The 24,250-nt window shown below is 37.6% G+C and overlaps 1 protein-coding gene and 1 pseudogene across 2 annotated transcripts; one reads left to right on the top strand and one right to left on the bottom strand.

Annotated features, from left to right (window-relative positions):
- Nucleotides 1-5,606: 5,606 nt before the first annotated feature.
- LOC149841494 (secreted RxLR effector protein 161 pseudogene) lies at nucleotides 5,607-10,303 on the top strand (annotated as a pseudogene).
- On the bottom strand, nucleotides 9,968-13,909 carry LOC149841493 (myosin-binding protein 3-like). 2 transcript variants are annotated; one of them, XM_090004817.1, is made up of 4 exons: nucleotides 12,626-13,909; nucleotides 12,350-12,520; nucleotides 10,763-12,270; nucleotides 9,968-10,566 (listed from the first exon to the last, which is right to left on the bottom strand). In XM_090004817.1, the coding sequence occupies exons 1-3, from the start codon at nucleotides 13,821-13,823 to the stop codon at nucleotides 10,775-10,777; spliced, it is 2,865 nt and encodes a 954-aa protein (XP_089860943.1). In that variant the 5' UTR covers nucleotides 13,824-13,909; the 3' UTR covers nucleotides 9,968-10,566; nucleotides 10,763-10,774. The 2 variants fall into 2 exon arrangements, with proteins under 2 accessions (XP_089860943.1, XP_089860944.1); XM_090004818.1 differs by having other exon boundaries at nucleotides 10,763-12,255.
- Between the last annotated feature and the right edge of the window lie 10,341 nt (nucleotides 13,910-24,250).

Here is a 24,250-nt window from a genome sequence, read left to right as displayed (position 1 = left end):
CTTTTGATGTCCAACAATTGGTATCAGAGCTGTTAGGTTCTGTGTTGGTCTTCTGGGCGTTTTCACCCATCTTTGTATAAGGTAAAACAAAGATGAGGGCAGGGACGAGTCTCATATTTTCTGAAACTTTGTCCCTGCATATATCACGTTGCTTTTGTTTATCAAAACAACGGAAGCAACGTAAAAATCCAGAAAAATCGATTCTGTTTTGAAACAAAATCGGTTTTGTTGTTCTGATAAACTGAACCTTCCGATACAGTTCATTCTTGTTACTGATGACCAATTTCGGATCCAGTTATAAACTGAATCGGGTCAAGGTTATGGAAACTGTATTGGATGACCAGTTTTAAATCGAATCAGGTTAAGGTTACGGTTGAAAATCTTGGATCCAGACCTGTGTCAGGTCTGGACGAGTCCCTGTGACTGACATGACCCGTGTCGGGTCTGGACGAGTCCCTACTGACACAACCCGTGTCGGGTCTGGGTGAGTCCCTGTGACCGACACGACCCATGTCAGGTCTGGACGAGTTACTGTGACCGACACGACCCGTGTCAGGTCACTGTTTCCTTTTCGACCTTTTTGCCAGGATTGGATTTTTCCCACCGGTTGCTGGCGAAACCCCTGTTCAAAAAGGTTTTTGCCAGAAATGATGTGGGACTCATTTTGGGTGAAACCCAAACCCTCTAGAATAACAGAGATGGCATCGGCCTTGCGGTCGTCTTGCCGGAGAAACCCCTCTATAAATTTTTTTTTACTTACAGCGGGTGTTTTTCGCTGACTTCCGCCTCTGTCACCGTGTGGTGACCGGAGTAGGGAAGGAGGTCGTTATTGGTCGGACCTATCAGCCTGCACCGCCTCAGATGCCAGAGGAATCAGGGTTGTAGGTACGTGGGTTGGGGGGTTGTAGGTACGTGGGTTGGGGGGCTGAGGAGTGTCGGCAAACCCCACCAACTTCACCGCCATCATTCCCGTGGGGCATCGCCGTCGGTGTTCGCAAGAACGACCAGCCGTTTTGCCGGATGGGGAATCGGGTTTTTGTGGGTTGGGAGATGTTGGAAGACGCCGGTGATGCCACGGTCATCAGTCCCACCGGGCATCATCGTCGTTTTTCGCAAGATCCATCGGCCGCCTCGCCGAATGCTTCATAGAAGTGGCTGGAGGCGGCTAGGGTTTTTTCCCTCTAAAAGCATCGTAACGATGTTTTATATGCAGGAAACTGGATCAGGTATGGATCCGATCCAGGATACCTGATTTTTCCCAGACCCGCATAGTGAGGCGGTGCAATTGTGACTGGGTCTGGACCCAGGTCGGCTTGATTATAGATCCATGGACCTGAGGTCCAAATACTGGGTATCGTATGTTCCAGACATAGTATTCTGGAACAAACAGTACATTCTGAACACCCAGTTCGACCATTCCAGGACAGAACGACCTATTTTAGAACAGACAAAATGACCCGGGATGAACTGTATCGGTTCATATGGTTTCTGAGACTGATACAAAGTATTTTGGGACATGTTCTGAGTGATTTTAAACCAGTTCCTATGGTTTTTGAGTCAGTTCTTTCACTTGGAACAACTTGTTTTTCATTTTGATGTTGTTCTGAGAGTATTTCTTTTACGGTTCATCTAGTTTTGAACTAATTCTTTTGTTTTCTGAGATTGTTCATTATGTTTTAGACTGGTTCATGGATTCTAGTGCCAACATGCATGTCTTAGAGCATGTACATAATATTTATGAAGCATTTTAAAACATATTTAGTTATATTACTGATTCATTATGCTTTGGAGTCGGTTTCAATGCTTATATATATGCTTCTATTGATATTATGCCTATTTCATACATATGTATACACTTTTTTGAATGCATAAAGATACGTGTAGTATTGCCATTTAGTATGCATGATTGTTTAAGCATTCACATCAATGTTGATATAGGGATTAACATGAAATTTGCATTTATATGTATTTATTTTTACCAAAGTGAAATGATGCATGTTTTGCAAATGTCTAGTTAAAATTTTTGTTTAACATTGAAATTATATTAGCCTCATAGAAATAATATGCCATCCAAAGATGATATTGTTATGTTCAAAGGCTAGTAGGATAAAATGAAGAAAGTGTTTTCCAATACATGAGATGTGTAGTACCCAAAGGTACCATATCAATTGTCTCTGGGTACATGTTTTCTCTATTTTATCGAATAGTGAGAGTCGAAGTGCATTTGCGTATTATGACTACCCACCAAAGTGGGACCATAATGACCCCTGGCACTTGCCTAGGAAAGAGTAAATAATTAAGGGCCTTATTCATATATTTATCTTTCCTTTTACATGTCTCATTACGTGCAATAATATTATCTTTTATCTATGTAGTGCCTAATACAGTTTTTGGCTCATCTAGTATCCCTTTCCTCGATGGTTCTAACCTCTCAGAATGAAAAGAACCAATTTTATTTACTTCAGGGTACATGGACTTAGACCTAGCTCTTAAAAAAAGGAACCTGTTGAACTAACACATACTAACACTCCAAAACAGAAATCCAACTTTGAGAAGTGGAAGCGTTCTAACCGCGTTAGTCTGCTTCTGCTGCAGTCTAGGATAGCTAAGAACATAAGGAATACCATTCCCACATGTAATAATGTAAAGGATTTTTTGGCTGCTATAGAGGCACAGTTCATGAGTTCCAACAAGGCTAGGGCTAGTACCTTTATGTCTAAGTTAACATCTATGAGACACATGAATGTAGGAAACATCCGACAACACATACTAGAGATGAGAAACATAGCCACGCAGCTTAATGACATGAAGCTGACTATCTCAGACTCCTTCCTTGTCCACCTCATTATAGCATTATTGTGAGCTGAGTACGGTCATTTTAAAATCTCCTACAATACACATAACGATGAATAAACTTTTAATGATCTTCTATCCAAGTGTGTTGAGGAAGATGAGAGATTAAAGGGTGAGAAGGTGCATAGTGCACATATGGCTTCTCATAAGATTTAGGAGAAGAGTGGACCAAAAAAGAAATATTTTAAGAAGAAGCCCAAGAAAAAGTCAGCCTCCCAGCCCAACCAAGCACCTGTTAAGTCTGATGTTCCTGCAATAAAGTGTTTCTTTTGCAAAAAGAAAGGACATGAAAGGCAGAGTGTGTAAAGTACCAGCTCTGGTTGAGCAAGAAAGGTAACTTGTCATTTGTTTCTCATGAATGTAATTTGATTGATGTTCTAATTAATAGTTGGTAGATTGACTCAGGTGCCACTGTGCACATTGCCAATTCTCTGCAGGCATTTCTGAACCAGAGGGAACCAACAAGTCATGAAAGCAACATCTTTTCCGGAAATAAGATGCGGTCTCATTGAGACCTGCATAATAGCATTAGATAGTGGTTTCATTTTGGATTTGGTAGATACCTTTTATGTTCCATCTTATAGCAGGAACCTTATTTCTGTATCAAGGCATGATAAATTTAGATATTGTATGAAGTTTGAACAGTCCAAATTATATATCAATAAAGATAATGTTTTGATTGGTTCTGCATTATTGTGTGATGAATTGTATCATCTGGAAACCCAAATCCATATCCAGGAAACTCTTAATACTAATCAAGTAATTGGCAATAAGTGTAACATGATAGATGATCAATCCTATCTTCTTTGACACTGTCGTTTAGGACACATCTCGAAAGAGAGAGTCCAATGACTTATGAAAGAAGGGATCTTAGGATCCTTAAATTTCATAAATAATGAACCGTGTTTGGACTGCATCAAGGCTAAGCAGACAAATACATATAAAAAAAATGCCAAAAGAAGTGATAAATTATTGGAAATCATTTATACCGATGTATGTGGATAATTTGCCCCTTGTTTTACAGGCCAAAAGTTTTTTGTCACCTTTATTGATGATTATTCCCGGTTTATATAGTTGTACCTCCTATTTGAGAAATCTGAAGTCTATCAAGTTTTCAAAGACTTTAAGAAAGAGGTAGAAAAACAAACATGGAGAATAATCAAAATTGTTAGATCCGATAGAGGTGAAGAATATTATGGGCGATATACTAATATGGAACAACAAGAAGGACCATTAGCTCGATTTTTGAAGGAAGAGGGCATTGTCCCTCAATACACCATGCCTGGTAGTGCATATCAGAATGGTGTAGCCGAAAGACGAAATTGAACACTTAAAGAAATGGTCCGAGCAATGTTGAATTATTCAACATTACTTGTAACGTTGTGGGGTGAAGCCCTAAGGACAACTGTGCATATTTTAAACAAGGTTCCTACAAAAACTGTTTTAAAAACTCCTTATGAGTTATGGACAAGTAGGAAGCCTACCCTTTCTTACATGCACATATGGGGTTGTCCTGCAGAGGCTAAACTTTATAACCCTCACATAAAGGCTTTTGACCCTAGAACAACCAGTGGTTTCTTCATTGGTTATCCAGAAAGATCAAAGGGTTACAAGTTTTATTGTCCACCCCATACACCACATATAGTAGAAATGATGAGGCAAGATTTCTAGAAAATAGTTCTGTTGGGAAAGATGCATAACAAGACCTCAATTTTGAGGAATCTTGGGATAAGGATAATACCTCTAAGATAGATGATAGATTACCTATCATTTTCCAACTAAGTGTTGAACCCACAAGTGATCCACCCACTACAAAAGAACCATTAGTGGATAATACTGGAGAGTACATACAGGAGGATGAGGAACCTCCACCTGTATAGAGATCCACTAGAGTTAGAAGATCTGCTATTCATTCAGATTATTTGGTGTATTTACAAGAGCCCGTAAATCTCATAAATGATGATCCCACGACATTTATGGAAGCTGTTGAAAGTAAGCAATCCTCACTTTGGATTTTGACCATGAAAAAAGAGCTAGACTCTATGGCCAAAAATGAAGTGAGGGATCTTGTTACATTACTTAAGGGAGTCAAACCCGTTAGGTGTAAATGGGTCTTTAAGACCAAAAGAAACTCCAAAGGTAATGTTGATAAGTATAAAGCAAGGTTTGTTGCAAAAGGTTTTACCCAATTGAAGGGCATTGACTATAGTAAGACATATTCGTCTCTCTCAACTAAAGAATCAATACGGATTATACTTGCCCTTGTAGCTCATTTAGATTTAGAGCTACACCAAATGGATGTAAAAACAACTTTCCTAAATGGTGAACTTGATGAGGATGTTTACATGGATCAACCTTAAGGTTTCTCTAAAGGTGAGTCTGAATGTTTGGTTTGCAAGTTAAATAAGTCATTATATGGACTTAAACATGCCTCTCGCTAATGGTACATTAAATTTATCGAAGTTATTTTGACTTTTAGATTTACAGAAAACATCATTGATCGATGTGTGTTCCTCAAGACAAGTGGGAGTAAGTTCTTAATCATGGTATTATATGTAGATGACATATTACTTGCAACAAACGATAAGGTCATGCTCACAGAAACCAAAGAGTTTCTTTTCCTTCATTTTGAGAAGAAAGACATGAGAGAGGTTGCTTTTGTTCTCGGCATAGAGATCCATCGAGATAAAGCAAAAGGTGTCTTAGGCCTCTCTCAAAAAACCTATATAAATAAAATTCTCAGAAAGTATAGGATGGAGAATTGTTCTCCTATTACGGCACCCATACTTAAAGGGGATAAAATAAGCCTCAAAGATTGTTCTCAAACTGAAGAAGATAAGGCACTCATGAACCAAATACCATATGCTTCAGTTGTTGGTAGCTTGCAATATGCGCAGACCTGCACCCAACTTGACATATCTTATGCAGTTGGGGTTCTTGCCAGATTTCAATCGAATCCAGGACATGCCCACTGGATAGGTGCAAATAAGGTCATGCAGTATTTGCAAGGGACAAAAGATTATATGTTGACCTACAGGAGATCAGAGCACCTTGAAGTGATTGGCTATTCGAATGCTGATCTTGGAGGATGTCCTGATAGTAGAAAGTCTACAATAGGATATATCTTCATTCTTGTTGGTGGTGCCATTTCTTGGAGGAGTGCAAAGCAATCAACTACTGTTGCGCACACCATGGAGTCTGAATTCATTGCACTTTTTGAGACGACGTCACAGGCTATCTGGTTGCAGAACTTCATATCTGAACTCAAAGTGGTTGAATCAATTGAGAAACCACTTAAGGTATATTGTGACAATGAAGTCGCTGTATCATTTTCCAACAACAACAAAAGTACTACATCATGCAAGTATATGAAATTGAAGTACTTTATTGTAAGGAAAGGACTGAGAATCAACATTTGTGTATTGATAACATTGGTACCAAAGAAATGGTTGCAGATCCTCTTATTAAGGGTTTGGCCCCGGGATTATATGCTGAACATGTAAAGAGGATGGGTTTGTCCATTTTATTGTAGTCAGATACACAATTTTGTACATGTGATCACATGTTGTTATAAAGGTTGATTCTTTTACTTATATTACATAAAGTCATCTATGTGAATAAAATTTTGTTGAAGCAATATAAATTGGACCTGAATAGAATTAAGGCCTATCTATTCAAGTTTATAATTTCAAATCATTTGGGAATGACACATTTTTGTCAAAGTGGAAGATTGTTAGTTATTTGGATTCAGATTGGATCCATTTGGGTTCAGTTTGAATTCGAATCTATTTACCATAACTAATAGTTATGGACGTCAAATGTGCGTGATTTGAAGTAGCGATAAGTCCCACTGAGTCGTGGGCTTATCTGTAATAGTTAGTCAGTTACGGAAAATCATATGAGTATACCTGTGTGGTTGAGGGCAGTGTACATGAAGAGATTTTCCTAAAAGTTTCTCATCTACACGGTTGGGGTCCTTGCTCTACTTTTCTCATTCAAGTGTTGTGACTCACCTAAGGCAAAGAAAAGCTATAGGAGAAGGCTCTTTTGCTGCATCCCAAACGCCCGAGTTCCATCATCAATCCATGGCAGGGACACAAGGTACATGCTTCTATTTCTCTGTATTTCATTTTTTTTGTACAGAATACGTATATCCTTGTTTTCTTAGCTTGGGTTTTGTTTCACCTGTTTCAGCTTATCCAAGATATTGCTTTTATCATAACCCTTTTGATGTCCAACAATATGTGATTCCAAACCAAATGAGATCAACCAAAACTTATGACAAGAGAACCTTTTGCACAAAACAAAAAGGAAACTTGGCTTGAGTCACTTGACTCACTTCCTGTTTGACAAGAGGTCGTTGGTAGCTGAAATCAGTAATGTAGGCAATACTTGCCTAGTCAAAAGTAAGTCTTAACTGGCATGGTCTCCCAAACAAGGCCCAGTATTATATCTAAAAGCAATACTAGTCAGTACCTTGTCGGCTCAACCCCTGAATGTTTGCGGTCTCTGCACATTATTGAGAAGTGTAAGGAGGGTGAAACCCGAGATGTGCCATGGCATTTCAACAACCTTACCTTGAAACACGTTGAACTTTCAATGAGGTTGGGATGGTAGGCTTGATTCCAGAGCTTGATGGTGCAAATTCTTAGACTAGCAACCATACATGGACCAACAAGTAGAGCTCATGTAGGTCATCTTTCAACGTGACCTAGGGTTCTCAACACTAGTGTTTGCGAACCATGAACAAACACGAAGTAAAATACGAGATAAATATAAGAAGAAAACATGAGAAAACACAAGATTTATGTGGTTCGAACACTCAAGTCTATGTTTACAGGCAAAGGGGGAGTGAAAAATCTACTAGAAAGATGAGGAAATATAATGGCCAGATATAAGGCTCTTAAAACCCTAATCTTCCTTACACCCAAAAAAAAATTCTTTTGCCCAAAAGGAGGAGGTATATATATATATATATATATATATATATATATATATATATATATATATATATATATATACGTGTATATGCGTGCATGCGTGTGTATGTGTGTAAGAAAATATGGCTATACTCATTAATACCATACAATTTAATAGAATCCACCGATCGATCATTTTTTAATATTTTCTTTGATTTTTGTGGATCAAGCCCTATAGATATGGTCCAGATGGTTTTTTTAGTAAGAAAACATGTTACGGATTATCCAACAATAATGATGTGTATCCATGCTATTAAGAGCTTAAAAAATAAATAATCTGCAGTTAACTACAAAATCACAATTGAAGAAATCGTGATTTTTTATATCCAAACTGCTGGATTAATCAAAATGAAATTTTTTAATAAATAAATTATCTTGGACATATATCCATGGGGTCAGATTAATTAGAGAAAACTCACACGACTTATTGCGAATGGTATGGTACAGTCTATTGTGCCAATTATGGTTTTTTTGTTAGGTCCATGTAGGAACCAAATAAGCACTATGGTTGTTTTGGGTCAAAATCAACCAACCGGTCCATTTTTTCACATAAAAATCAATGGGTTTAACCCGTTCTAGTGCATCCGGAATCATAGGGTCTCATTTCTAGCCAGATTCAAAATTTTGTTGCGAGACCTGAATTGAATCCACATCTAAAACTAGAACCAACCTTGAAAAACTGAATCTATAAATGGATCTGACCCATACTTTAATTATACTAGATAGCATATATATGAATTTGGGTCAAATTTCGGGTTTGTTCATTTCTAGCCAGATTCAAAATTTTGTTGCGAGACCTGAATTGAATCCACATCTAAAACTAGAACCAACCTTTAAAAACTGAATCTATAAATGGATCTGACCCATACTTTTATACTAGATAGCATATATATGAATTTGGGTAAAATTTCGGGTTTGTTCATATCCAAGCTAGAACCAGATAGGTTTGAAAGCAGGTGTGGGTCAGAATTGGGTCTAATGTGACCTGTTTTTTTTTACTTGAAAATACAATAAGTATAGGTCATTTTCAGTGGATCCAATGTTACGAAGGTCTCATTTGCTAACCAGTTTTGAAACTTTACTGAAGATCTGAGTTGGTCCTGATCTAAAACTAGAATGAAAGTTCAAAATCAGTTCTGTCACGTATTTTCATAATGGGTTGGTTATGTACAATTTTGGGTTAGATCCATAACAAATATGGTTGGCTTTATTTGGATATAGGTTGGAACCGGATGACCACATACTTAAGTTTGAGTTAAAATTGTGTCTAATCTAACCCATTTCTTTTACTTAAAAATCAATAGGTCTACCTGTTTTCAGCATACCCAGTGTCACAGGGTCTCATTTTCAAACCAGATCTGAAACTTTATTATGAGATCTAGGTTGGATATATATATATATATATTAAAAATATATTAATAATTATAATAATGAGAAACGAGGAAAGGAAAAAACTAAATTCACCTCCACCCCCACCCCCACCCCCACCTTCACCTTTATCCCCATGGGTTTTGATTTTTGGTTTTCACTTTCCTGGTTCATTCCCCATTTCATATCCTCCATCCCTGCCCGTGCAACAAATATCACGAGATTTATGAAAATCTTGCCATAATATATCAAGAAATTACCTGAAATTTAAAACGGCAATTTCTTGCGAGATTCAGAAAATATCATGAGATTTATAAAAAAACATAAATACCACAATTTAAACATGATATTTACATTTTAAATGGCACAAAAAAATCGTGTATTTTTATTTTTAAATATTTTTTATTAATATTTTCTTATAAAAAATATTTTTTATATTTTTAATTAATTTTTTTATTGCCGAGATTTTGCTGAAAAAAAAAACGCAAGATTTATGGATTTTTTTTCAATTTATTGCGAGTTTTTGAAAAACGAGAAATTACCGATAAAAACGTTTGTCACTATGACTGGTCACTGATTAATAGTATGATAACATCAACTACCTGGCATCAAGAAACCCAAAGATTCATGGAATCGGTTGATCCTGAATGTGAAGAAAAAGGATCCCAATATATTACCTGATTAATTCATTGATCCATCTTTGATTAAATTCGGTAGGGGAGTAGCGAAACATTACGTAGGCAGCCAGAAAAAAACAACAAACACTGTTACACAAAAAATGAATAGGACCTTTTTTTTACAGAAAGTTGACCCACAATGATACTTCCATACAAATTTAGCTCTCCCCAGAGGAGAACAGTTGACAGCAGAACAATCCAAGGAGCCAGAGGCCATGAAAAAACAACACTGTAACATAAAGTAACCAAAACCCACATCAAGAGGAAATGCCCTCTCTCCTCTTTTTACACTCAACAAACTAAAAACAAAGGGGAAAAAGCCTAACTGTTTGGTCTAATTGTATAAACTGGCACTGGAATCTTTGGCAGTTTTCCAGCTATGAAAGCCAGGATTCCACCAAGCTAGACACAGGGTGGATGGCCTAACCAATCCCCACATGTCTCATAATTCACCTTTCACCCTGAAAGGTGGGTGGGTCCCCACAAGAAAACCCAACAAAAACTCGGGCTCCAATAAAATATAAAAAGAAAAAGAAAAAAACTCTGGTGACAGGTACAACTGACATTGAGAGGAGGCAAGAAAGATCGCCTCTTTGAGGCCCCCAATCTGAACCTCACCTTCCCTTTCTTGCTACTCTACCATCATTGAGAATTACTTCATACTTCATACTTTTGGACGTTTCACCAACCTGCATCAATCAATACAAACAAAATTTATCAAACAATTGAAACCATCTACACATGCGATGAATTGATTCACAGCTACATGGATTCATGTTGTAACATTTCCAATATGGTTGCAAAATATCATGTTACTATGTACTACAACAGATGATGCAAATGGATTTCTTAATAGTATGCCAGAGATAAGAATGAGGATAGTACCGATATATAGATTTATAAAGGCGTAGCATCGCCAAGATTTCTTGCCCGTAGTTCAACAGCCCTTAGATCACGCAGATGTTGTAGTATCTCCTGAAGCAGATCTATCCCCTTGTCTCCCTTCTTGAGTGAGTTGATACAGTGCTTTAAGAACTCCCCATCTGCTTCAAGTGTTTGTAATCTCTCGTAGACCTCTTCTACCTCCTCTTCAATGGCTACATGTTTACAGAGCTGGATATCTGAATGAGGAAAACCTGCCTCCTCTTCTTGTTCCTCGTCTCCATTTTCGCAACTTGTGGCATCGAAGAGAGGAAGTAGTCGTCTTGGTTTAGGACCAACATATGTCGTGTGAGTAGGATGATTCCCGTTGTAGACGAGGTCATCTGGGGTACCATTCACAACCAAATCTGCATTTTCACCACACAATTCATCTTTCTCACCAGTCTCTTTACAATGTACTGCTAGATTTTCATTTCCGATGATTGTCTCAAACGATTCTTCAGGAACCACCACATTTGGATTACCAGTAATGTGATTCATTGTCATAGTGCTTTCGCTTTCTTCATCAGACAACGTGAGAAGCTTCTCTTCCAATGCCTTGAGCTGCTCTAGAATGGAAAGCCTTTCCCCCTCGAAATCAGCAAGAGACTCATCAAGAGTAGTCTGCTGCTTGGTGTTCTCATGCCCACTGCTCAAATTCCGAACAGCTTCAGCAGGGGTGTTCTGGTTGCTCTCCAAGATGCTATCGGAACAGTCATCCCCATCATTAAAATCCATAGAGAGTTCGTCACTATCCCCTGCACTAGAAGATGCAGATGACATCGAGTTCTTCCCCGCTGGATGATTCAAGAGATGGCCAACACCATTTTCACTAGCCTTCATCTTCCTCATCCTTCTCTCTCTGGCCTCATAATGCAGTACCTTCTTCCGGTACAACTCCAATTCCCTCTCAAGCTCTTGCTTCTCTTTCTCCCTCTTCACCATGAGCTCATTCAGAAGCTGCAGTGCCTCTTGGTCATACTCAGATTGCTCCTCCATCATCCTCTGGTATTGAAGGCCTTCCATTTGCATTGCAGCCTTCTCCTCTTGCAGACGTGTTATCATAGCCATAGTCTGGTTAGCTGCAATAGCTGCAGCGCTCCTTTCTTCTTCCAACTCAGCGTATAAAGTATTAAAATTCCTCCTTTCCGCTCTCAGAGCTGCCTTCAGTCGCTCGATTACCACAGCCTCACCACCTTCGGTCTCACTTATGACACTCCCATCCAAAGACTCTGTTCCTGACTCTTTCCTTTCAATCATCAACCTTTTGCTCAAAGAATGGATGCCTTCTATGTAGGTGGGCGTGTCAGGTGCTTTCTCTTCCTCCATCTCATTGAATTCAGAATCAAGGGACAACTGTTTCATCCTTTCTTCCATCTTCTCAATCACACATAATGTTTCAGACGCATAGCAGCCGTCTACTTCATCCATGGCAGATTCTCTTGTTTGTTCTAGCCCTGTATATTGGAAAACTGTATCTGATTTTCATCTCTCAAAGGACGAAAAAAAAAGAGGAAAGGAAACTATTGATAGAAGAGGAAATCCATATACCTCGATCTTCCTCAACTTGCAGAACACTGGAAACACCATCCTTTTGGGCATCATCATTGCCATCATCATGTGAGAATGTAGACAAGGGGATCTCTGTACATCCATTGACCCCTTCATCTTCATCATGGAAGCTCACAGACTTTTCTTGGATATCAACAGTTTCTTTGGTTTCTGGTGGTGTTTGAAACAGCATGTGAGCTCAATTCCACAAAAATCTATAGAAATGCATAACAGAGTAAACAAGGCATCTAGAAATTTAACTTCTCTTTCGCTTACCGGTGGTTCGATCATTGCTCGGTAGGACTTGAACCAAGTCTTCCCCTTCATGAACACCATCAGTTTGTTCAGGAATAGCCATGCCACCTGATTCATCCCTCATGCCAATCGTTTCCGCGCTATCGTTCAAATCCGCGAACGGGGTTGCGCAATTCTCTACCGCAGCGCCGTATAAATCCAAAATCGATAAAAACTCTCGAGAATGTGTTGTTGGTTCGTTCTCCGAACACACACTCCGGAAATCAACATCAAGGCTGTCCAACAGATGCAAATGAGCATCATCAGACTCCTGGATGCCCGTTACCTTATTCTCCAACACATTCCGTTCTGTGATAGAATCAATAATCTCGACAGGAACAAGGCGTTCACAATCACAAGAATCCTTCATACCCAAGTACATAACATCACAAGAATAATCATCAATAGCAGAAACCAATACGCTACCTTTCGTTGCTTTCTCAAACGACTCATCAACCACCCTCTCCTCCTCCTCCTCCTTCCCAACCACCACAACCACTTCCTCCTGCTCCTCCTCCTCCGCTTCCTGACCACCATCATCTTTATCATCACCACCATCATCATTTTCATCAACATCATCACCATCTTCACCAGCATCACTTTTCTTTCTTTCTTCTTCTTCATCTTCATCTTCCCCCACAAGAGAAGTCTCTTTGTGGGTATCGCCCAAAAAGTCCCATGGTGGCTTAAAGAACCCCCTTTTCAAGAAATACTTGGAATAGAAGCCATCGTTTAAGGCATCACCACAACAACAGCACTTCAATTCCTTGTCATCCCCATCATCAATCTGTGCGACCAGAGAGACGGAGGCGATCACGCTCCCCTGCGGGCACCCTCTCGCCAGGGAGCAATCTTCGCACGTCTGGGAAGCCTCCACCAGCCTCCCGTGCTTCAAGCAGTACCCCAATCTGGAGATCTCCCTGGCATGCGCCTCACAGACCGCATCGATATAGGGACTGCCCTCCTTCCCGGGCTCCAACACATGGTCGACTCTGGAACACCACGGGCACGGTGGTTTGAGGCCGAAGTAGGCCGCAAACTTTCTGATGAGGTAAGAGAGGAAGGAGTTGAGGAGGAGGAGGAGTATTAACACCCATTCAAGGACGGCATAGACGAGAATTACTGTAATTCTTGATGTGTTTCTGTTTAACATGGTTGCAAACTTGTTGCCCGCCGCCATTGATGAATCTATGGTATTGTATTTACAACAGAGAGAGAGAGATTAGCACGAAGCAGATTTTGGTTTTAGAGATAGAGAGAGAGAGAGAGAGTAGCAGGAAGAGGGTGGAGTTTGTTGGTTTTTGAGAGAAAGAGAGAGGGCGGTGGAAGGTCGGTGGAAAGGAATAAAAGCAAAGATCGGCGGCCGAGGACCAAAGAAAGAAATATGGAATTCGTCAGACGATAAAACGCTGCAATCTTTGACAACGCAGACAACAACTCCGTTTGGTTGTCACATGTATCCAAACGGCCATGTTGGGTAAGTCCGTTTTACTGGATCACTATTTATTAGCCAAGACCGGACTCACCACTATGAGTCCAATGGCTCTGCTTAACATCATGTTTGGTCAATCTGACTTGACAACCCAGCTAAACAAGGAATTAGAGACGACCTCTTGTGAGTCATCCAACTTAGCTAGCATGTGAGACAATCTAATCCCCTGTTGATAGGAACGGTACTCAAATCAGACATAACCCTCAACTTGTGGAAAAAAATTGATGAGCCAGGTTGGCCACAATCTAGCCTATTAATTATTGTTGATTCACTCAATCCCATTCATAACTTTATGAGCCAAGTTTATTAACTTAGATTCTATAGGGTAGGAATAGGACCATACAAGTCATATGCAGGCTCAGCCTAAGTATGGGTTCGGGTTAATTCATACATATACAGGGACATGTGGGAAAATGAAAAATCAAAGGGGTGAGGGTGATGGGAGGAGAAAGAAGTTTGGAAAAACTGTTCTAGTGGGAATCCTCCTGTTTCCTTCTTCCTCTTCTATTTTTTTCTTTGCATTTTGATTCTGCTTTGAGCCCCACTTTTCCTTTCAAAACTGCCTAGTGAGTCGCGTGGCACAAAATAATAAAAAGAATGAGAGAAAATGAGAAAAAAGATTTGAGTGTTTTAAATTCTGTAATGTTTTAATATTTAAAAAGAAAAACATAAAATACATGGCTGTAAAAGGATCCAACTGAAAGTCCAAGTTGGACAAAACTACTATTTTTTTCATTTTTTTTTTTGTTTTTATAAAAAATTTGCACGGTCTTACAGTTCATTGCCTCAAATTATTTAATGAAACAATACTAGTTTAGGCGTTAACGTGCCAGTTTGTAGTCCTATGTTGTTAACGTGTTTGGCAGATCACCTGCTCTCTTGCAAACAGCGTGTCTAAAGATGTAAACTTTTCATATTTGGATTGGATCTCAAACTGACTCTGAGTCTGTTCAGCATTTACCCAGTAAAGAAAGCCATATTTTAATCTGACTACCAATACTAGGGATTAATTCCATTTCAATATTCTTGCATCCGAAATTGCAGTCCAGTTCTAGTTTAACCCAAATTCCAACAAGAGCTATAAATTCTTTGCTTATAATCGTGTATCAAGTAGGATATATACTTTAGTAGGATCCAGATCGGGATGCAAATGGTTCGGATCCAGGATAGCTAAATACATGGGGGAGTCGGATCAGGTGGAAATGCAGAACCAAAATTGCAAAACCTCTATCCTGGATGGATGTGGTCCATTTGCATCCTTTGATTCAGATTCAGTGTAAGCTCGTAAGGCATGAGAGTTGGTGGACTGCCAGGGTTCAGCGGTTTACTTCGTAGGGAGGCGGACCCATTAAGTGATTTGTATTCATAGGAAGGTTCCCCATCATCAAAAAACTAAAGGATTTGGTGTAGACTACCTGCTACCTCCATCCCCGTTCAAATTTGAGTGACCTATATCTGATTATATCTAACCATCGTCTTACGCGAGTCCAACCTGTTTACATTTCTTTGGTGTCTAAATGATTATACAGCTGTCAATTGATAGGGCCTGGTTAAGATCCAGTCCATATTTTACCAAACTCGTCATCTGGATCATGAACTTTTTTGAATTTATAACCCAAAAAAAACCGCACCCAGCACAAAGACCTGGTCGTGATGGCTCAGCCTTCCTCCGAGCCTAGGACCCCTTCCCCTGGGGCCTGTGCTACGCATTGGCTTGTACAGAGTCGCGATGCTCATGAGAATGGAACCTTAACTGATGTGGACCATGAACTTGTTCAGAGTAATTAGGAACCGGTCAGACACGGTCCCTGCATCCAGCAAATTGCCAAATTGCATATCAGACAAGAGACGCCGATTGGACTGGAATCCGAAAATCTTGACATGTAAGAAACGTGGTTTAGGCACGGGATTTTCTCTATTTTTTTGGTTGGGCTTGGAGCCTTGGATTTCAAATACCCGCCCCAAATGGGAACTGTCTTTATCCTTCGTACTCTTTCCGAGTCCAGATCGGGTGCAATCCCATGCCACAAAATTTCTGCATTAAGCACCTGATTGCCATCCATCATGCCTTGGGTCCCACAACTGACAGGCCCTGTCCTCAAGATGGAGGGTGATCAGGTGATGCACAAATATTTGTGCAATCATATTGCACTTGATGTTTTCGCACTCTTTCCTACACTTAATCGCCGTTGAAAAAGCTGCTTAATTTCATGTGTTAAAATTATCCAAAGACATCCAGTTTATCAGCTATGTGTAAAAAGAAACCAAATATTCGATTATTACATTTACAACGTGTTTTTTTCTTAAAATTTCTTATTAGTTTTTGCTGATAAAAAAATATCTTTTCTTTTTTTTTTGTCAAAGCAATAAACTTTGACGGAAAATTAGGGCATACCACTTGAGATTCTAAGAATACAAATCACAATCACATCATTTTCTCAAGTTTTTTCAATCATGAGAAAGTTGTAATTTGTGATTGTGATGCTCGTTTGAGGATGCTCTTGGATCCCTTGAAACTTGAGAAAGTTGGTCACAAGACTGATTCGTGACCAACTTTCTCAAGTGTGATGGCTCATTCCCACCTTTTGGCCAAAGCAACCTTTGATTAAATAATGGACAAATTGACACTAAGGCCAAAGCGTGAACTCGGAAAAAAAAAATTAAGAATAGCAGTCAAATGAAATAACCAACAAGACAGGCAGCAGCAAATAGCCAATACGTTGGATGGATTTTTGTAATTTACTTGAAATGCGATACTAGAAGCAAAAACCATATTGTTATACTGAACGAGGGCCCATAAGTACGGCTGGTAAACGAGCAGAGCAGCTCGTGACTCGGATCGGTTCTGTTCATCACGAACTCGTTCGTGCTGTTCGTATAATCGGCTGGGCTCGATAGTGATAGCATAGATAAAATATATATATTTTTATGTAATATATAAAAGAATGCATAAAATATATATAAGAAAGAAGGATGAATGAAATATATATATATATATATATAAAATATAAATTATTAAGCGTAATTTATAAAAAAAAGTATATATTTTTTCAAGTATAATATATAAAAATGCATATACTATATATAAATAACAAGAAATGTTTTTACATGAGCCAGCTCGTGTTTTGACTCATCTCATTCAGGGACAAGCCGAGCTTGAGCTCAGCTCGGCTAAACATGAACATGAGCTGAGCCGCGAGTTCAATCCACTAGTAAATGAGCCAAGCCCGAACATGCCTTGTTCGGTTCGTTTGGCTCATTTACCAACCCTACCCATCATAGTGACAAACATTTTTTTGGCAAAATCTTGTTTTTCAAAAAACCTTGTGAGAAATTGAAAATTTTTCATAAATCTTGCATTTTTTGCCAAAATCTTGGCAATAAAAAAATAAATTTAAAATATAAAAAATATTTTTTATAACAAAATATTAATAAAAAAATATTTAAAAATAAAAATACATGGTTTTTTCATAATAAATATCCATTTAAAACATAAATATCATGTTTAAATCGTGGTATTTATGTTTATTCATAAATCTTGCGATATTTTAAAAATCTCATGATAAATTGCCATTTTAAACTTTCAAGCAATATCTCGCGATATTATCACGAGATTTTCATAAATCTCTCGATATTTGCCACTATGCTACCCATAAGCAAGCTCGTGCTGGTATTTCTAGACTGATCATGAGCGTCCTATTCCATGCAATTAACGCTCCAGATAAGTGCATTTTCTTTCATCCTAAAAAAAAAAAACTCTTTAGATGAGTGCTAGATAACATTCCAACTATTGATTTTCCATTTTAACGATATATTTTCCCATCATTTCATAATAAATTAAAGCAGGATAAAGGGGGGAGAGTAGGCCGTGGATCCTACCACGTGAAAAAGCTTGCTTGGTGTTATCCTTTTAAAAAAAGGATAATTTTTTTTTCCAATTAATGATGCAGGTCTAACCTTGAACAAGATGGTCAACCATAAGAGGCCCAATTTGCTTTGACTTTTCTCTAATAAACTAGAAAGCAACATATCTTAATGTTCTACATTGAACAAATATCATGATATTTGTAAAGGAGCTCTATGGTAGTCAGAAAGTACCACAATTTTATTGCAATATATTGAACGAGTAAGCTAATCCTAAAAGAATCACGATATTTTAAGAATGTTACCATTTTCAAAATATCAAGATGTTAACAGTTTTTATTTTTCTATGTTCTTTTTACTTTAGGGGCTTCTATATTTTGTTCATCTTGTTAAATTTTATATATATACACGGAGAATCTTTTAAAAATACAAACATTTTAATTTGTATCTCAAGATCCTTTTTCCTTGCCAAAAAAATCCGAATAACAAGATTTGTGGCATTGAGCAGCCTCGCCATGTTGATCCGGCCATTGCTCCATCATGATTAGGGACTGGTTTGGATTAGGTTCAGATCCAGTTGGATCTTATATCTTATCACAGAAATGACTTAAATTAGTTATCAGTTCTAATTCTGTATGTAGGTTGGATAAGTCCATTAAGATATAGTTATGCATGGTAAAGCTGCACCTAGTCGTGGAAAAGGAATGCATCTGTTTATATGAGAGCTGAAACTCTTCTAGTTGGATCCTTTTTAGGATCCAGATTCAACCCGTTTTGTATACAATAAACATGCATCAGTTTTAAGGTTTCACATACCCATGTGTTTGGTTGTATCGAATGACAAAGTGAATATCTCATCTAAATATTACTTTAAAAGTAATTAAACATAAAACTTTTTTGGCACATAACCTCAAAAACAAATTTCATGAAAATAAGTTGACACAAACCGCAAAATTGAGATTTAGAAAGTAAAACTTATTTGTGTGAGATTCACTTTCTCATGAAGAGCACGCTGGGTTGGGTCATTCTGATTTTCTTTCTCATTTAAATGATAAAAGTAAATCTGATTTGTATAAGCAGCCGAATATAAAAAGTTAAGCTGTGAGAAAGTGAAAGTCGCAAATAAGAGTCACTTCTAATTTGCTTGAGATTCAAAATTACATGAGACCCATGTGATTATGAATCTCAAGCAAATTAAAAAGTGTGATCCTGAATGGTACCCAAATGCCACCCATTACCGCGCTCATGAGTAACATCACAGAATCAAAACTTTATCATCAAGACAATTATTAGTACTTAATGGTTTTTTAAGAAATATATAGAATGGGGGCAAGGAATGGCACCCATGCTTGAAAAGTAGTGCATGCTTCCATTATGTGCCTTGCCTTGGAACATGGCGACACTTTAGTCACCCTTGTCACACAAAAAAATGCAATAATTAAATAAATTTTATATTGCCAACAAGAATATTATTAGCTTACACGAAAAGAAAATTTTATTAAAGTGAAATAAAGAACATGGTGATTACAAGCATGCATTTTAAGTAGGTGGTCAGAATTTCCACGCTTTGATATGATGAAAGGGCCCAGACAACATTGAGAACCTAGAACTAGACGCATGAGTGTGCACTAGTTTTTGTATGCTAAAGAAAATTTACAAATCCTTGGATCTCTTGATCATACTCACACATCTCGCTCTCAAGATAATCTTGGCCAGGGAAGGGAAGGGTCCCGTCCGACAATAGCGGACGTGTGATCAGTAGTTCAAAAAAAATTTGCCCAAAAATGAGCTTTAGCGGCATTCCATTCAGTTATAACACATTATAACTGATGGGGCTTTAGCGGCAGTAAAGAATGCTGCTAAAGCTCCTTTTGCACAAAAAAGCAGTGGAAGCGATCAAGGGGTGCACGTGCGTCTGACATCACGTCCGAAGGAAAAGGGCCTCCACTGTTATGCCGTTCCATATATATAATCACAATATTTTCAAAATATTTATGATATTTCTGACTATGCTCTTGATTTCTTGATTAGGATGTTCGGTGTTATCCAGACATATCCTTGGATTCTGAGGATTGATACAAACGCTGTCCAAGAGTAAAAGATGAAAAATAAAATAGTGCCTTCTTAGAAGAAGTCCACAAGGTTCTTTCACCATAAGATTATTACACCAACAAATCTGTGATCGATGTTGATGTCCTTTCTTTTTGAGAAAATGTTTTTTAATTGAGAGCAATGTGAAAACCGACAAATATAAAACCGGTTCTCACAAGTGGTATAGACCGGGTCGAACTCACGGAACGGGAAATACTTTGTATTCAACCAAGCAACTAAACTACGCTTTATTGTCAAAATGGAAAAGTACGAGAAAAATAAAATTATTTAACTATTGCATCCAATGTTTACCCTACGCAGAGGGTTTAAAATGATTTTATTACAAACCCAAAAATTGAATTGAATTCCTAAATTCTAAAAGAAAAACAAAAGGTGTCTTCTACGCTCATGCCTCATGTCGCATGTCAGACACGCGTCACCACGTATCCCGCTTGCTTATATTCGCTCTGCGCTTTCCTGCACAATACAAAAACACATAAGGCAGCAAAAGAAAAAATGTACTACACTATACTAATACGAAAATGTGCTTAATGATGATAGCTACAAATGCAAGAATAGAGAATATGCTGCTAAAGTATGAATGTAACTTCACAAGATGCAATGGCAATAAGCAAAGAATGCGACAAAGATGTAAAACTAAAATGTAAAATGAACTAAAATGCAAAATATCAAATATGCAGATTATCAATGAATAAGACACAATGAATTAACATGATATTGCAGATCGTTCAGCTAAACAAAAAAAAACATACTATGAAATGCAGTAGGTGCAACTGACTAAGAAATATACTATTAAGATGCACTAAAAAATATGCATATGCAAATGAAATAGCATGATATGTGATGCCGGAAATGAGAAGTGAAATGAAATGCAGCTGAACCGGAGACTGTTCTACACAAAGGAACAAGGAAACTGCATACAGGAATTTGATAAAGATCTAGGATGCGGCTACAGCAGATGCACATCAGCTGCTAGTTTTCATTGCAAATCGAATCGAAGCTCACAGAGATGCTGATGCACTGGATGAACACAATGCAATGATGCCGTACTAATATGCAGATGCAATGGCTAATATGCAGTGACTATTAGTGCTTATACTTATTTCATATCATATTGTTAATGCAATGACTGATATGCAAATGATATGGATGAAAGGAATGATATGCAGCTAATGAAACATGACTATCGGTGCTTAGTAAAATCAAATGCATAAGCTATGCAATGCAGAGAAAACAGACCACAACAAACAGAGAAAAATAAACAAATGTTATGCAATGCAACAGATCAACACACGGCAGCCTATGCAAAGATGACGATCAGACCAAAACAACATGATGCAATGAATATGCTATGCAAACAGGATGCGATGATGTTGTAACACAAACAGATTAAACAAAACTGCAAATCAGAGGATGAAAACATAAAGCAAGAACAGAGGAGACAGTAAGCAGATTGTGATGTAGCTATTTAAGGGAAAACACATTGAATCATAAAGAAATGCTAATGCAAAATAACAGATGATGCAAAGAACCAATTCAGGAATCGCGATGAGGATGCATCGGCTGAAATACGATTCACTACTAATGCTTAAATGTTTGCAGATGTTCTACCGATGCAGGCATTAATGGCAGATGTTGAGCTTAATGAATTGCTCAGATCCGATGTAGAAATTGGTTCAAAACTAACTAAATGTAAATCTATGATGCAAAGAAGATGACTATGATGCAAACTCGGCTAATGAAAACATGATAGATAAAAAACAAACAAACAAATTATGATTAACCAACAAAACACCAGATCTAAAAATTTACGCCCACACTGGTTTTCAGACAATTCTTTTTAAATGGCAAAACTATACTTTAATGTAGAGAAATACTAGGCCGGACCTATGTCACAAAAATTAGTGATATTTCAAAAATATCATGTTATTTTAAATGACAATACATTCCAAAAAATACATGATAATTTCAAAACGTTTTATTCTGATATTAACATGATAGAAACAAAATCCTTAGTATTTTCACATAAATTAAATTATATTTATGATTATATATATGGGTAATTAAAATATGTTTACCCTGTATGAACTAAGATTTTCATAGGTTTTTTGACTTTTTTTCAAAAAAATTACCATATGAATGTAATCTAGGTGTTTGGTTTTATAAAAAAGATCCTTGGATCATCCAATTACAATGTATAAGAACGGTCTTTTAAGGGTTGAAAATCAATGGCTTAGAATTGTCTTAAATATTCAAGTATAAAAATTTGTATTTCTTGATTTGATTATGATGATCCAACAGTCGATTCCTAGCAAATGGACCGCAACTAATGCATCTGCAGTGTTAGATTTGCAAAAAACCCTATGAAAATCTTGATTCATATCAGCAAACATATTTGGTTTGTAAACATGTTTCAGTTTTCCATATATATATATATATATATATATATATATATATATATATTGAGAGAGAGAGAGTAATGGGTACACGCTAAATGAAATGTGCTAAATGAATTTTTCAGGGTTTTTTTTAGTTTTATTTTTAAATTCTGACCGTATAGATGTGATTTATGCACTTGATTTTATAGGGATCAGCTCTTGAAGTGTTTGATTCTGACACATGGATGGCTTTTTATAAAAAAAATCAACGGTCCAAAATCTTTGTAAATTTTCAAGGCTCCAAATATCATTTTTTTTATCGAAAACACATGATCCAGGTGTGGATTCCTCGTAAATCAACCATGCCCAACATATTTATGGGATCGGAACTGCAAAAAAAAACACCGAAGAGCAGAAAAACCCATTTAGCATGTACCCATCTCTCTCTCTCTATATATATATATATATATATATATATATTGATTCATATTGATATTGTTCCAAGATTTTCCAATGTGTGTTTATGCATATTGATATTGTTTCAAGATTTTCCAAAAAATCAAAATATTTTAATTTACTGCTACATTTTCCTTGCTGAGATTTTTCCAATAACAATATATGTGTATGACTATATGGTCCAGACTACAGAATTGTTATTCTGCTATCCAACGTGTGTTTCTGGGTTTGATCCTGGAACAGAAGAAAACTGCACATGTTTTCACTTGAAAAATGCAATTGTCTTCCCTGTCTACAATGAGAAACTTTTGTGATGATGGGCGTTGTGGTTGTATCCTTGTTCTACCACTTGGCATCAAACAGGCATCACTGAACTTCGTAGCTGCATGTGGGATCTGGCCCACTGTTCTGGTGGACATCATTGCGCCACCTGCCTGCTGAATAATATAGTTCTTTACACCACCAAGTTGGTGCGCATAGGATTCCAAATTGATCCTCTAAAGCAAACTCCCAAACTCTTACGGTCTAGCCATAAGTCATTCTAATAAGCCACTTGGTAGGTCACTAACCTTTTTTCCCCATAGCTTCTATATGTTTAGAACTACTCTTAATACTCTTCCTGATCAATCGAATTAATGTGTTGTTCTGTCACTCTCGCGCGCTGTTAGGTCATCAAGTTTCCTTCTCTCTTTTATCCATCATACTCAAGTCTATCTCACACAAGTTGATCATAAATGCAGAATCCCACATGAAAAGTTATCATCCCTTTGGACTTGTATCTAATCTCCAAGATGGCAGTTTGCTTTCTGAAAAAGCACATTTAATTCAGAATTTGATTTACCATCACAATCAAAATGGTCAATTTCATGTCGAATGGGAAAAAATGACCAATAAGACTAGATTTCATTCACTCCATGCATTGTTTCTCCTATTTATCAGCGTGTAAGGAACTTAAAAGGACTGCCACTAGGCTTTTCATGTACCATAGCTGCAATATGAATCCATGAAATAAATGAAAAATTGCTTCTAGAAGTACATATTCTAGAGATCATGCTTTGCTTACACAAAACTCGATATACATGATTCATTATTACTTTACTTTCATCGACATTTTTTTATTAGACCAATATATGCCACTGCTAATGTGTTCCTTGGCATCTGGAAACACTAGTAACCCTTAAAACTGGGTGAGTACCATAAACAAAATGGGCAACACCCCCCCACCCCTACCCCCATGTTAGCTGAAATGGTGCGGGTGACTAGCGTGGTTGATGCTCATGCCCGCCCTTATTGCTCTTTTAACGT

The sequence above is a fragment of the Nuphar pumila genome, chromosome 4 (assembly GCF_984573655.1).
Source record: "Nuphar pumila chromosome 4, dmNupPumi1.hap1.1, whole genome shotgun sequence".
Classification (NCBI taxonomy): domain Eukaryota; kingdom Viridiplantae; phylum Streptophyta; class Magnoliopsida; order Nymphaeales; family Nymphaeaceae; genus Nuphar; species Nuphar pumila.
The sequence above is the reverse complement of the archived record's forward strand: the minus strand, read 5'-3'. Positions and strand labels throughout refer to the sequence as shown.

Excerpts from the sequence above, each read along its gene's own strand:
- LOC149841493 (XM_090004817.1), bottom strand. The coding sequence starts at position 13,823 with ATGGCGGCGGGCAACAAGTTTGCAACCATGTTAAACAGAAACACATCA. Across the intron at positions 12,521-12,625 it reads GAGCAATGATCGAACCACCG|AAACCAAAGAAACTGTTGAT; the intron begins GTAAGCGAAAGA and ends AAACACCACCAG. Across the intron at positions 12,271-12,349 it reads GCAAGTTGAGGAAGATCGAG|TTTTCCAATATACAGGGCTA; the intron begins GTATATGGATTT and ends AATCAGATACAG.